At 36.6% G+C, this 10,722-nt stretch overlaps 3 protein-coding genes, 1 long non-coding RNA gene and 1 other non-coding gene across 12 annotated transcripts; 2 read left to right on the top strand and 3 right to left on the bottom strand.

Annotated features, from left to right (window-relative positions):
- Window positions 1-639: 639 nt before the first annotated feature.
- LOC108837155 (uncharacterized) lies at window positions 640-2,643 on the bottom strand. Of its 7 annotated transcripts, none has more exons than XR_001947282.2 (5): window positions 2,457-2,642; window positions 2,116-2,381; window positions 1,598-1,801; window positions 1,268-1,421; window positions 640-1,188 (listed from the first exon to the last, which is right to left on the bottom strand). It is a non-coding gene; the product is annotated as an uncharacterized LOC108837155 (long non-coding RNA). The 7 variants fall into 7 exon arrangements; XR_001947281.2 differs by having other exon boundaries at window positions 640-828; window positions 934-1,188; window positions 1,268-1,801; XR_001947280.2 differs by having other exon boundaries at window positions 1,268-1,411; window positions 2,457-2,636.
- Window positions 2,644-4,354: 1,711 nt separating this feature from the next.
- LOC108817092 (40S ribosomal protein S27-2) lies at window positions 4,355-5,503 on the top strand. Its single transcript, XM_018589696.2, has 4 exons — window positions 4,355-4,489; window positions 4,790-4,891; window positions 5,083-5,111; window positions 5,197-5,503. Exons 1-4 carry the CDS (start codon window positions 4,487-4,489, stop codon window positions 5,315-5,317), a joined length of 255 nt encoding a protein of 84 aa, XP_018445198.1. The 5' UTR covers window positions 4,355-4,486; the 3' UTR covers window positions 5,318-5,503.
- Window positions 5,504-6,077: 574 nt separating this feature from the next.
- TRNAL-AAG (transfer RNA leucine (anticodon AAG)) lies at window positions 6,078-6,158 on the bottom strand. Its single transcript has one exon. It is a non-coding gene; the product is annotated as a tRNA-Leu (tRNA).
- Window positions 6,159-6,319: 161 nt separating this feature from the next.
- LOC108817086 (protein-ribulosamine 3-kinase, chloroplastic) lies at window positions 6,320-8,106 on the bottom strand. The gene is made up of 9 exons (XM_018589689.2): window positions 7,949-8,106; window positions 7,711-7,864; window positions 7,538-7,628; window positions 7,386-7,457; window positions 7,217-7,305; window positions 7,020-7,138; window positions 6,802-6,942; window positions 6,653-6,729; window positions 6,320-6,556 (listed from the first exon to the last, which is right to left on the bottom strand). Exons 1-9 carry the CDS (start codon window positions 8,037-8,039, stop codon window positions 6,410-6,412), a joined length of 981 nt encoding a protein of 326 aa, XP_018445191.2. The 5' UTR covers window positions 8,040-8,106; the 3' UTR covers window positions 6,320-6,409.
- Window positions 8,107-8,785: 679 nt separating this feature from the next.
- Window positions 8,786-10,649, top strand: LOC108817090 (peroxisomal membrane protein 11E). 2 transcript variants are annotated; one of them, XM_018589694.2, is made up of 9 exons: window positions 8,786-8,918; window positions 9,023-9,045; window positions 9,194-9,392; window positions 9,482-9,556; window positions 9,659-9,733; window positions 9,817-9,897; window positions 9,985-10,059; window positions 10,135-10,308; window positions 10,413-10,649. In XM_018589694.2, exons 3-9 carry the CDS (start codon window positions 9,201-9,203, stop codon window positions 10,446-10,448), a joined length of 708 nt encoding a protein of 235 aa, XP_018445196.1. In that variant the 5' UTR covers window positions 8,786-8,918; window positions 9,023-9,045; window positions 9,194-9,200; the 3' UTR covers window positions 10,449-10,649. The 2 variants fall into 2 exon arrangements, with proteins under 2 accessions (XP_018445196.1, XP_018445195.1); XM_018589693.2 differs by having other exon boundaries at window positions 8,831-9,045.
- The last annotated feature ends 73 nt before the right edge of the window (window positions 10,650-10,722 follow it).

Here is a 10,722-nt window from a genome sequence, read left to right on the forward strand (position 1 = left end):
TTTTATTCGCAAAATGATTTTTAAAAGATATTTATTTCGACTATTTATTATTATTGGTTGCGATTTCCATTATTTTTTCTGTTTTTCTTTTTATTAATTTCTTTAATTTTGGGATAATGGCCAAAAATGGTAAGCATATTTCATCAAATTCACTTTTATTTTTCTCTCAGGTTAAGTTTATGGATCTTCCAAAAGAAATATTGTAAATGTTTTTTTCCTTTTCGCTCTTATAGATCTTTCTATTTACCCTTGAAATTTTATATTTTAAAAAATTTACTAAAGTTCTCACTTAAGTTATATTATATATTTGCTTCAATATCTTAATTATTTTATTTTTATATCTTGTTCATTTTTGATTTTTTTTTTCATTCTGATTTTTAAGGAAAAAAATATTTTGATTATGTATCAACTATCATTATGTATTTTGAGTTCGAGCTCGAATTTGGATTAATTTTTGATATTTTGGTTGCTACATTTGTGTTCTTACATGGACCAATGTTTTTTAGTTGGAACCGAGCCTTTTTGGGGGTGAGTAAAAAGTTTATTGCTCATGATTCTACAACGTTGCTTGTTTAGTGTTATAGGGTCTGAAGCATGACTTTATCAGCAGTGTATACACATTACAAAAGTTATAGCAGATAGACAGAACTAAATGGTCATATGTTCATCATAAAACGTCATTTTTTGCCACAATGTAAATAAGCAGAAGCTGCAACCATAAGCAACACCGCAAGATCAAACCTTCAATACCAGAGTCTCACACTAACTAACGACTTCCTACTCCCACACAAACAATCGGTTACTCAGTTCCGACACCAACTTTGACCTCTTGCAAGTCAAAAAGTACAATCCATAAGCTTTCATTCTGTATTATTAACAAAGTAGAAAACTTTGGGTACCAAAAGCCAATTCTCCATAATCCGAAAACCATACTTTGTTTGTAAATCACAATTGATGCTAATGTTATAGTCAAGTTCTCAGCTTCGTTTGAATCGAGGTTTTTGAAGGTGTTAAGGCGTTGATGGATGGTTGCATTAACGACGCAGTTAAGATAATAAGGTCAACCAAAAGCATATCAAAGCCCATGAGCTCACCACCTTTCTTAACATTTCAGGATTCCCAGAAACGCAAAAGCCTTGCCTCAACACTCTGCCTGCACTGTCCCGCCTTCAATTCAGATAGATGAATCTGTGAAAGAAGCCATTATCAGAGAGTATGAGTGAGAGATTTGACAGAGAAAATTTTATGAAATAAGCTGGCTTCATACCAAAGTTCTCACAACAGGGCATTACCGGTCCAGCCATTAAAGAGAATCTTTTATTTTCCTTCTCTCCATTCAGGTCCTACATCCAACTTAAATGCCCTGTTGACTTTTACCACAAAACTCCACAATGTGAAGAACTCTTTTTACCTGTACAAAACTAAAACTTCCAAGTGAGCATTAGGATTATAGAAGTATCCAGGGATTAGGAGAACTCTTAAATCAGATTCATCTAGATAAAGCCTATGGAAACACTTTGATAATCATAAGCTGCATCCAGGAAGGCATCAAAGGGAAGATGTGATCTGAACAGGAAGGGTTAGGAGTTTTATTTACCAAGAACATTGGGAATAAGAGTTCTCTTATCATCACATGCTGAAGAAAAGTTTAAGAGATACTTGGGATTTCTTAAGGCAGGTGAGCTTACTAAAAGGCGGAATAGAATCTTTGGGATCCATTGCATAGCCAGAGATGTTTTCCCATGGACCCATCAGATCAGAGAGATGCGTATCCATGGTGGTTTCAATCCAACTGAGAAGCCTACACCAGAGACAAAGCAGATTAAAACAAAGTTAGTGTCATCCCAAACCAGTAAACATGTCAATGAAATGAAATAATGAATCTGAATGGGAATAATCAGTTTTACGTTCAGTTCAACAGAAACACTATCACCTTCCATAAAATAGCTAAACGTTCATTTTTTTTGTAAAACCAACAATGATCAAATAGTTCTAGAGCAGATAATGATTGGTTGGAACATGAGTACCAAGTACGAACTGATTAAGCTAAGATTCACTTCACTAAAAACGAATGAAGAAGGAAAAATATAGGACAAAATACCAGATGTAGCTTACCTTTGACTGGTTTCACATGTCTATATCATCATCTGGAGCATTTCCTGAGAACACACAAACTTTCAAGGGATAGTCGAGACTTTGGGTGCCTTCCCGAACAAAAGGACACGGCTTGGGTTCATCAGACACATCCATGGAGGAAATAATATCATTTATTCGATCTAACACATCGTCGATCAGACTCCAACAAACCCAAAAGTCTGATTCATCCTCTTGTTCCCGTCAATAGCTTGTCCCGTAGTCATAAACCACATCGAGCTCACTGACTGAAACAAAATCCAAAGAATAAGATATTTTTGATTGAAACATAACATAATCCACAGAGAAGAGATAAGCAATACTTGTAGAGATGAAGGGAAAGTTTTATGAGATTCATAACAGACAAATAAGAAATACTTGGCGATAAGAATACACAGATCGGGTAGTTTCAGATGGAGGAAGGGAGTTCAGACATCACGCGGCGCTGTCGTTTCAGATGAACCAAACTCACAGCCCATCATGCAACAAACGACGAAAGCCCATACGGATTGCGGTTAATGAAACGCGGTGTTTAAGCCGACTGTGACACGTGTCTGTCAGTCAGCCTCCGAGTTTCCAGCCTGTCATCCGAGCTGGCATAGTTAAGGAGTGAGAGAACTCAATTATATATAAATAGATTCATCTCAACTTTGCAAGTCAGTCATTGATATATGTTGTTTTCACATCATTGTATATATGTTTTCATTTGTTTCAAGTCACTAATTCGTGTCAGTCTAGTCCTTTTTGACCTTTTACAGGTCTGGAGTTAGTAGAAGGAAGAAGAGAAGGTGCCTGATGAAAAGAAGTCTTTTTGGAGCATTCCTGCGGAGAACACTCAAGAGAACAGTCCCGAGACTGTTCTCTCGGGAGCGGAACAAGCAGACGGAGTGATCCGGAGATTGTTCCAGACGAATATGGAAACTCCTATTTCGGGAATTAAAGCCATGTTGCCCTAATCTCTTTTCTTCTGATTGGCGCCTCCATATAAAAACGCCATCTATCTATTTTCTATTTTTCTTACGCTAGTTTTACAAGAGAACACTGAGTATTTTGCGATATGCAACTTGTAAGGGAGAAGAATCCATCCTCTCATAGAGAAGATCATCTGAATCCTATTGTTTCATACTCTGTTCTTATGCAATTTTATTCAGGATTTATGTCTTTGTTTATGTGCATCATGATCGAGTAGTGACCTTGCTCGCTTAGGGTTTTTAGGGTGTTGAGGCATGAGCTAAACATAGATAAGCGATCCATAACTGTTCTTCTTTCATACTGTTCTTACTGCTTTCATTAAACTGATCACTTGATGTTAGATCACTAGTTCATCACCTAGTTAACCGCTTAGGATGATAACTTGACATGTATTGAATGAGCTTAGTATCCCTAATCAGCGAAAGTAGATATTAGGGTGGTAAGTGAACTGATCGGACATGTTCTCTAAAGCTTGCAATCGATCTTCATCCCAACGACAGTTAGGTGGTGAGATCGATCTGCAAAGCGATCACTGCCACGACAGTGGAGTATTCCAGTTGAGTGATCCGAGTTCTAAAAAGCACTTCATCGCGCTTAAATAATTGTTTGGCTCCAATTCAACACCCAATGAAATACCCTAGGCTAGCTCTTGTTTAATTGAATCAATCTCGTGTTTTTTTCGCTTGTTTACTATCGCCTATTTCAACCAAATTATATCTTCTTCTTAGCTTGATTCTGGAACTTATAGAACTAGAGTGTAGACTGGTCCTCTGGATTTGAATCACAAGTACTACAATTGCAACTGTTAACTTGGCAGTAGTAAGGATTCATTTTTAGTGTATCAGTCATGCATGGCCAACTATCATCATGTGCCTTTCTTTGCAACTTTTGACGTAGTGAATTTATTTATATGTGATTAGAACCTCAATCACCGCATGCTTCAATGTTGATAGAAAAACTTAATGCCTGTTTTGTATGTAATGTATCATTGAACATCTCCACATAGAAATAAACAAAATTCTGCTTTCGGATAATTGATTTATATAAAGAACAGAAAATGCAAATTTTCCAAAAAATAATTCGTTTATAGGTTGGTAAAAAAATAGGTCGACAAAATAAAATGCTATGGAAAAAAAACATTTTCTCTAGTTTTCATAATACTGTATTTTTTTGTAAAAAGAAAAAGTTGTTGACACTTTTTAGAATAAATATAAAATTAGAATGAAACCCTCTAATGCATTTCGAAGGTCCTGAAAGGAAGTAAGGTCAGATTGTCGTGTGGTATATAAGGAAGGGGATGATGTGGTAACCCTAAAGATCCCTCTCGCTTATTGCTGCCGTCGCTACTCTCATTTGCCGTTGTCTTGAGATTCTTGCGAAGATGGTTAGTTCCCGCTCTTCTCCATTCCATTTCCCTATGTTTGTTTCGACATAGTTGTACGGATCGGATCTCTTAGTGACATCTCCAGTCTAATGATTCTTCGTTGTTTATATTCTGATTTGATCTCGAGTCTTATGATTCTCCATAGCTTAAAACTATTCGAAAGTATGATTCTTAGGTTTTAAATAACGTATCGTAAGCGGAAACTAGCTGATTTAGGAGTGTTAGTCTTGTGTTTTGATTGATATTAGCTAAGTTTGTTTTATTTTTTAATGGAATGTTACTGTCTTTGATGTGAAACAGGTTCTACAAAACGACATCGATCTCCTTAACCCACCAGCAGAGCTTGAGAAGAGGAAGCACAAGCTCAAGCGTCTTGTTCAATCTCCCAACTCATTCTTCATGGTACTGATTTTGAACACCCTCTCTCATATTTTTTGAACCGTTGAGAAACAACAATTTTTTTAGGAATTTAGTTTCTTTGAATTCTATTTTCTCATGAACCGTAACCTAGTGATTGATTGATGATGGAATTCTGCTTATATGTCTCTGATTATGTTTCTTATTGTTGTTGTTGTTAAAACTTTTAATTGTAGGATGTGAAGTGCCAAGGATGCTTCAACATGTAAGAATCTCATTACATTTTTATTCAATCTTGTTGTCCTTACATCGATAGTAAACTAATGGAGTCGCCGTTTTGGTATTTGCAGCACTACTGTTTTCAGTCACTCGCAGACCGTTGTGGTGTGTGGAAACTGCCAGACAGTTCTGTGTCAGCCTACAGGAGGAAAGGCTAGGCTCACAGAAGGATGCTCTTTCAGGAAAAAGTGAGAGATTGGTTTTGAAGCTTGAAGCAATCATCAAATCAATCAAGGCCGGTTTCTTTTTTGTTCTATGATATTATGAATCTTGGTTATCTGTTTTAAAAAAGCAACTCAGTTGGAGTTTAGAGGAAGAAACCTTTGTTGATGTTTGGATTTTAAGGTTATTACTATTTTAAAAGGTTCTTTCCTTGGAGATTGCCACTTTGATCACAATGAAATAATTTAAGAACATAAACGAATATAGTTTATGAGAAAATTTTGAGGTTTTATGTAGAATCATTAAATATGTTCTTAGTACTTCTTCAATTCTTTGTAGTAAACACTAGTTCTTGTCCTGACACTCATTGATTGAATCACCTGATAATAACACTTATACGGAGTTACTTATACAGAGTGCGTGAGTCCCATATCCTTCTAGAAATATTGTTTCACCTAACATTTCGTTTACTGTCAAAAGAGTTTTTACCCAAATATGGTTCATGCTTTCTTCCAAAAATATTGTTTCACCTAACATTTTCACCTTCACTAACTATGATTGTGAAAAGTTGCAGAACGATGAGAATGATAAGAAGTTCATTGTTGACAATGGGATTAGTCCCATTTCATTCAAGTTCTCTTCTAGAAATATAATTTGTTTATTGTCAAAAAGTGTTTCAATAAAATTTGGTTCATGTTTCCTTCTGAAAATATTGTTTACCTAACAATTTCACCTTCACAAACCAAAATTGTGACAATTTGCAGAACGATGAAATTTACAAAAAAGTTATTGTTGACAGTGGGATTTGAACCCACGCCCTTTCGGACCAGAACCTTAATCTGGCGCCTTAGACCAACTCGGCCATATCAACTATGTTGTTATCCTTGACCCAACTAAGTAGACAAATCCAATTACGCCCAACTTTCAAGTTGAACATGTAGTCTTTTAACTTTTACATTACCACATGGTTTGTGAGAGGAACTAAAATCTCAACCTTTGTTTATAAACAAGAAGCTTCATTAACGTTGAGAATTCATCAAAATGCTAGGCCTTTTTCAAATAATGCTTTTAATGAAGAAGAGTACATTATGATGATATTTTCTCTCACCAGCCTTATACATTTTAAACTTTGAGCATCCTTAGATAACCATCAATGATCGACATTGCAGAGGAACGATAGCCTGATCCAAAGAGGTTGTAATGGTTCAAGTAGTGATAGAGCAAATACAGATCCCTCCTCTTCTCAAATCCTTCTTCTTTTGGCATCACCTTGAACAAGTCAAAACAAACAAACACAGCAACTATGTTACTATAAAACAAAACCATCATCAAAAGTGGTTTAAGTAAGTGTGTGTGTGGTGGAACCTTGAAATAGGCATCGTAGAAAGATTCTCCAAACCCTGCGCACCAAGACATCCCAAACTCCGCCTCGTTATGCCCATCTGCAAGATGAGTAAGATCAAAACGTGGTTGCCGGAATGGTAACTGTATCATCAAGAAGAGAAAGTTTGTACAGTAACAGGCAGGATCAAGAATGACAGGTTCGCTGTTCTTGTCGTATGCTATGTTCCCGCTCCAGAGATCTCCATGTAACAAGCAAGGTTCTATGACAACATTCTCAAAGAGAGATGCCATGTTCTGTATCAGTGTATAACCTGTTTGTTCACACATTCATTCAAAATGTCACTAAGCTATCCTCTTCCCACAACAGAGAAGAGACAAAGCTTAAAACCTTTCTGGTAAATTGCAGAGTCACCGTATTGATCCCTAAGTAACTTTAGCTGGTAACCTAATCTCTTCTCGCCGTAGAACTCAATCCAATCTGATGACCAAGTATTTATCTGTGGGGTACTAAAACATGGGCACACACACTAAGTTTGTGACAGGACATAAACTCAAAACTCACTCAAAGGGAAAAGATTTTCACACCTTCCAATAGTGTTGTCAACCTCAAAACCAAAGCCTTTTGAGGAAAGTCCTGCCTTATGCATCTCAGCTAGTTTCCTTCCTAGCTCAGCCTGATGACTAAAAGAACCCATGAACCCATGAAACTTAAGCATTGGCTCATTAGTTAGTATTTCATCATTTTATCAATCACCTGGCTGCCTCTTGATCCAAACTCTATAAACTCCATGATGATATAAGATCCACCGGTTGGCAATGCCCCAACCTGTTTAACACAAGAATCTTTATTACCAGTAAAGATCTATCTCCACATTAAAAAAAAAAAAAAAGAAGTTATTCACTTGCTTTGTGTGGCTTGGGGACACGGATGGACCTTGTTTCATACATAGCTTCAAGACCAAGAGCCTCTCCTTCAAACATCTCAGGTCCAATACTCCTAAAACCATTGTACAAATAAAACATTTAGAGCTTGTGATTGTATATAACCTAAGAAAAGACATTGTTTGTCTTTATGTTACCTGTTTGTTTTAACAAAGAAAGAAGCAGAATCAGTATGATAATGGGTAGCAAGATTGATGCATCCACCACCAACAGAAGTAATCTTCGTGATCTGACTCGCTTTTCCTTCTGTTAGAATCCATTCACGAATTGGATCCTCACTCATTGCAGCCACTACCACCAGGTGATATTCAAAATAAACAAGAACACTGTTATTCAAAACTATACAAAACTCCATCAAGTATAAAGACAACTTACTAGCAAAAAATTTGGGTCGAGAGAAGCTGCGAAGATGAAGCTTTGGCCGAGCAGAGTAGCAAAGACTAAGAGAAGCCACCACAGCCGCCATTTTTCATTCTCCGGCTTTTGATTTGGTTCATGTGGCCGTTATTTACCGACAGGAGCTTATTTAGACGTTTGTTTGGACGCAAGGCTATCTTCATCCTGTCTTGGAATGTAATAAGGCCTCGTAAGGGTCCTGCTGACCCATTTAGATTATCGATGACTGATCCGGCCCATTTAACTTCCTCGATACGAGTGCCGCGTTACGATGAAGAATACGGTGGGATGGACGCTGATCGGATTTCAGTTCCACTTTATCCGGATTAATATTTTTATTTATTTGATTTATTCTGCTATTTTTTTTTTGTTTTTTTTTGTTTGATTTATTCTGCTATAATGTTGTATATCCGATTGCATCAGTATTTTTAGATATTCTATTTGTTCCATGAAAATAATAAACAATTTAGAATTTAAAAAATAAGTAAGATAAAAAAAAAAAAATATAGTGTGAAACAGTGATATTCAGTGAAAAAATAAAAGGTGTCTTATTTTCTTCATTCGGTCTTAGCAAGCAAAGGCTCCTTAAAGGCTCTGCCCAGTTAATTTGGCGGAAACTGACCTCGATCATTAAACTTCATTGATATGCGTGCCACGTATGCCACACACGCCTATGTCTAAAACTTGTTTGTCTTATGTGGGATACGATAAAAGTACACGGTATGTTTAACACGTTGTGGATCCCACAAATTGTTAAATCGAAGAATCGACGGTTAAATGTAAAGCGATCAAGGAGATTACTATCAGTTTATAAATAGAAAGAAGACCAAACACGCTTTTGATCAAATACATAAAAGCTGTTTTTTTCATCTTTAGATGACGTAAACGAGTAAGAAGATAATGACATAATAATAAGAAAGAACAGCTCACGATCTTCCCATATATTAAGGCACTGGATCCCTTCTCTTGAAAATTCGATAGCTTTCTATCTTTAATCTTTTGTGTGTTTGCGTCTTGGAAACCTGAATCGATCTCATTTTGTATAATCTACAGGATCCTAATAGAGATCATTAAGGGTAAGCTTCTAATCTTGGCCCTTGAATGTTTCTGGCTTGCGAGAATCAAAAAGATTCAATCTTTTGATATATGTTATGCTCACTCTTATTATGGAATCAGTTTTGTTGAATCTCTAGGTTCTTGTGTGTTTGATGTTTGTTTTGGTAGAGAGAAGATGACAACGTTAGATTTGACCAGAGCCGAGCTAGCTCTTATAGTTCTGTATTTGAACAAAGCTGAGGCTAGAGATAAGATATGCAGAGCTATACAATATGGTTCCAAGTTCTTGAGCGGTGGCCAGCCTGGTACTGCTCAAACAGTTGACAAAAACACCAGCTTGGCTAGAAAAGTCTTTCGTCTTTTCAAGGTCATTCATTCATTGTCACTTCATTTTGGATTTTGAAAACTGTTTTTGATTACCGATTAGAAAAAAATTAATGGGTTTTAATGGTGCAGTTTGTCAATGATTTTCACGGTCTAATCAGCCCTGTGCCTAAAGGGACCCCACTTCCTCTTGTCTTACTCGGGAAGGTGATGAAAATAGATGATGGATTCTTACAACATTTGTTCATCGTATGTTGTTTTATTCTGTCTCTGAACTTTTTGTTTTGTTTTTTTGGTTGGCTGTTTCAGTCCAAGAATGCGCTCTTGTCTACCTTCTTGTTTCTTGATCAAATCGTTTGGCTTGGTAGATCCGGCATATACAAGGTGAGAGTAGTTTTAAGACAAACAATCCATATTAGTCTGCTAAGTGACTAATGAGTAATGACACTTGTTCATTCACATTACAGAACAAAGAACGAACTGAGTTGCTTGGACGTATATCACTTTTCTGCTGGCTTGGGTCATCTGTCTGTACAACAGCAGTCGAGGTTTCTATTCATCTCCTCTTTCTCTACATTTTGATGTTGTCCATGTGTTAACATAAATACTGATCTTGATCTTCATGTGTGTATCAGATTGGTGAGCTTGGAAGGCTCTCTTCTTCTATCAAGAAGATGGAGAAGGAACTCAAAGGTGGTGAAAAGCAGCATGTAAGAACACTCTCCTCTGTCATTTTAATTATTTGATCTTTAAAAAACAAACTTATTCTCTTGGTAAAAATGTAGGATGAGGTGTATCGTGCTAAGCTTCAGAAATCAAACGACCGAACTCTAGCTTTGGTTAAAACAAGCATAGACATCGTTGTAGCCATTGGTCTGCTTCAGTTAGCTCCAAAAACTGTTACTCCTCGCGTCACTGGCGCTCTCGGTTTTACCACCTCTCTTATCTCTTGTTATCAGGTAAAAACTCTGTCTTCCTTCTCACAAACCCACTTCCAAGTTCACATCTTTCATCCCATTTTTGCAATAAAAAATCTCACATATTTTCTTATGTAATTACACAGCTACTCCCTGCACGTCCCAAGGTGAAGACACCTTGAAGCAGGAAGAAGATGGTTCTCTAGGGCCTGCAGAATAATTGTTTTATATTCATATTTCATCTCTCAGAAGCCTCTGTTTCTCCCTTCAAAGAATTTGCACTTCCTATGATTCTCTATACACGAATAATGATAACTCTTGAAATAAGATTTCTATATGTGATATTTCTTCACATTCTTGATTAGAAAAGTTTGTGTTGCTTATTTGAGTTCATAACTGCTGCTGCAAAATTGAAAAAGACTGAAATACCACAACAGCTAATTCTGTTCTGTTTAT

This window comes from Raphanus sativus, chromosome 7 (assembly GCF_000801105.2).
Source record: "Raphanus sativus cultivar WK10039 chromosome 7, ASM80110v3, whole genome shotgun sequence".
Taxonomy (NCBI): Eukaryota; Viridiplantae; Streptophyta; class Magnoliopsida; order Brassicales; family Brassicaceae; genus Raphanus; species Raphanus sativus.

Bases quoted from the DNA above. Each gene is read 5' to 3' on its own strand.
- LOC108817092 (XM_018589696.2), top strand. The intron at 4,892-5,082 runs GTACTGATTTTG...TTTTAATTGTAG, and splicing joins CTCCCAACTCATTCTTCATG to GATGTGAAGTGCCAAGGATG. The intron at 5,112-5,196 runs GTAAGAATCTCA...TGGTATTTGCAG, and splicing joins TGCCAAGGATGCTTCAACAT to CACTACTGTTTTCAGTCACT.
- LOC108817086 (XM_018589689.2), bottom strand. From the start codon at position 8,039: ATGGCGGCTGTGGTGGCTTCTCTTAGTCTTTGCTACTCTGCTCGGCCA. The intron at 7,629-7,710 runs GTAACATAAAGA...CAATGGTTTTAG, and splicing joins TTCTTTGTTAAAACAAACAG to GAGTATTGGACCTGAGATGT. The intron at 6,557-6,652 runs GTTCCACCACAC...GACTTGTTCAAG, and splicing joins TCTACGATGCCTATTTCAAG to GTGATGCCAAAAGAAGAAGG.
- LOC108817090 (XM_018589694.2), top strand. From the start codon at position 9,201: ATGACAACGTTAGATTTGACCAGAGCCGAGCTAGCTCTTATAGTTCTG. The intron at 9,393-9,481 runs GTCATTCATTCA...TTAATGGTGCAG, and splicing joins AAGTCTTTCGTCTTTTCAAG to TTTGTCAATGATTTTCACGG. The intron at 10,309-10,412 runs GTAAAAACTCTG...GTAATTACACAG, and splicing joins CTCTTATCTCTTGTTATCAG to CTACTCCCTGCACGTCCCAA.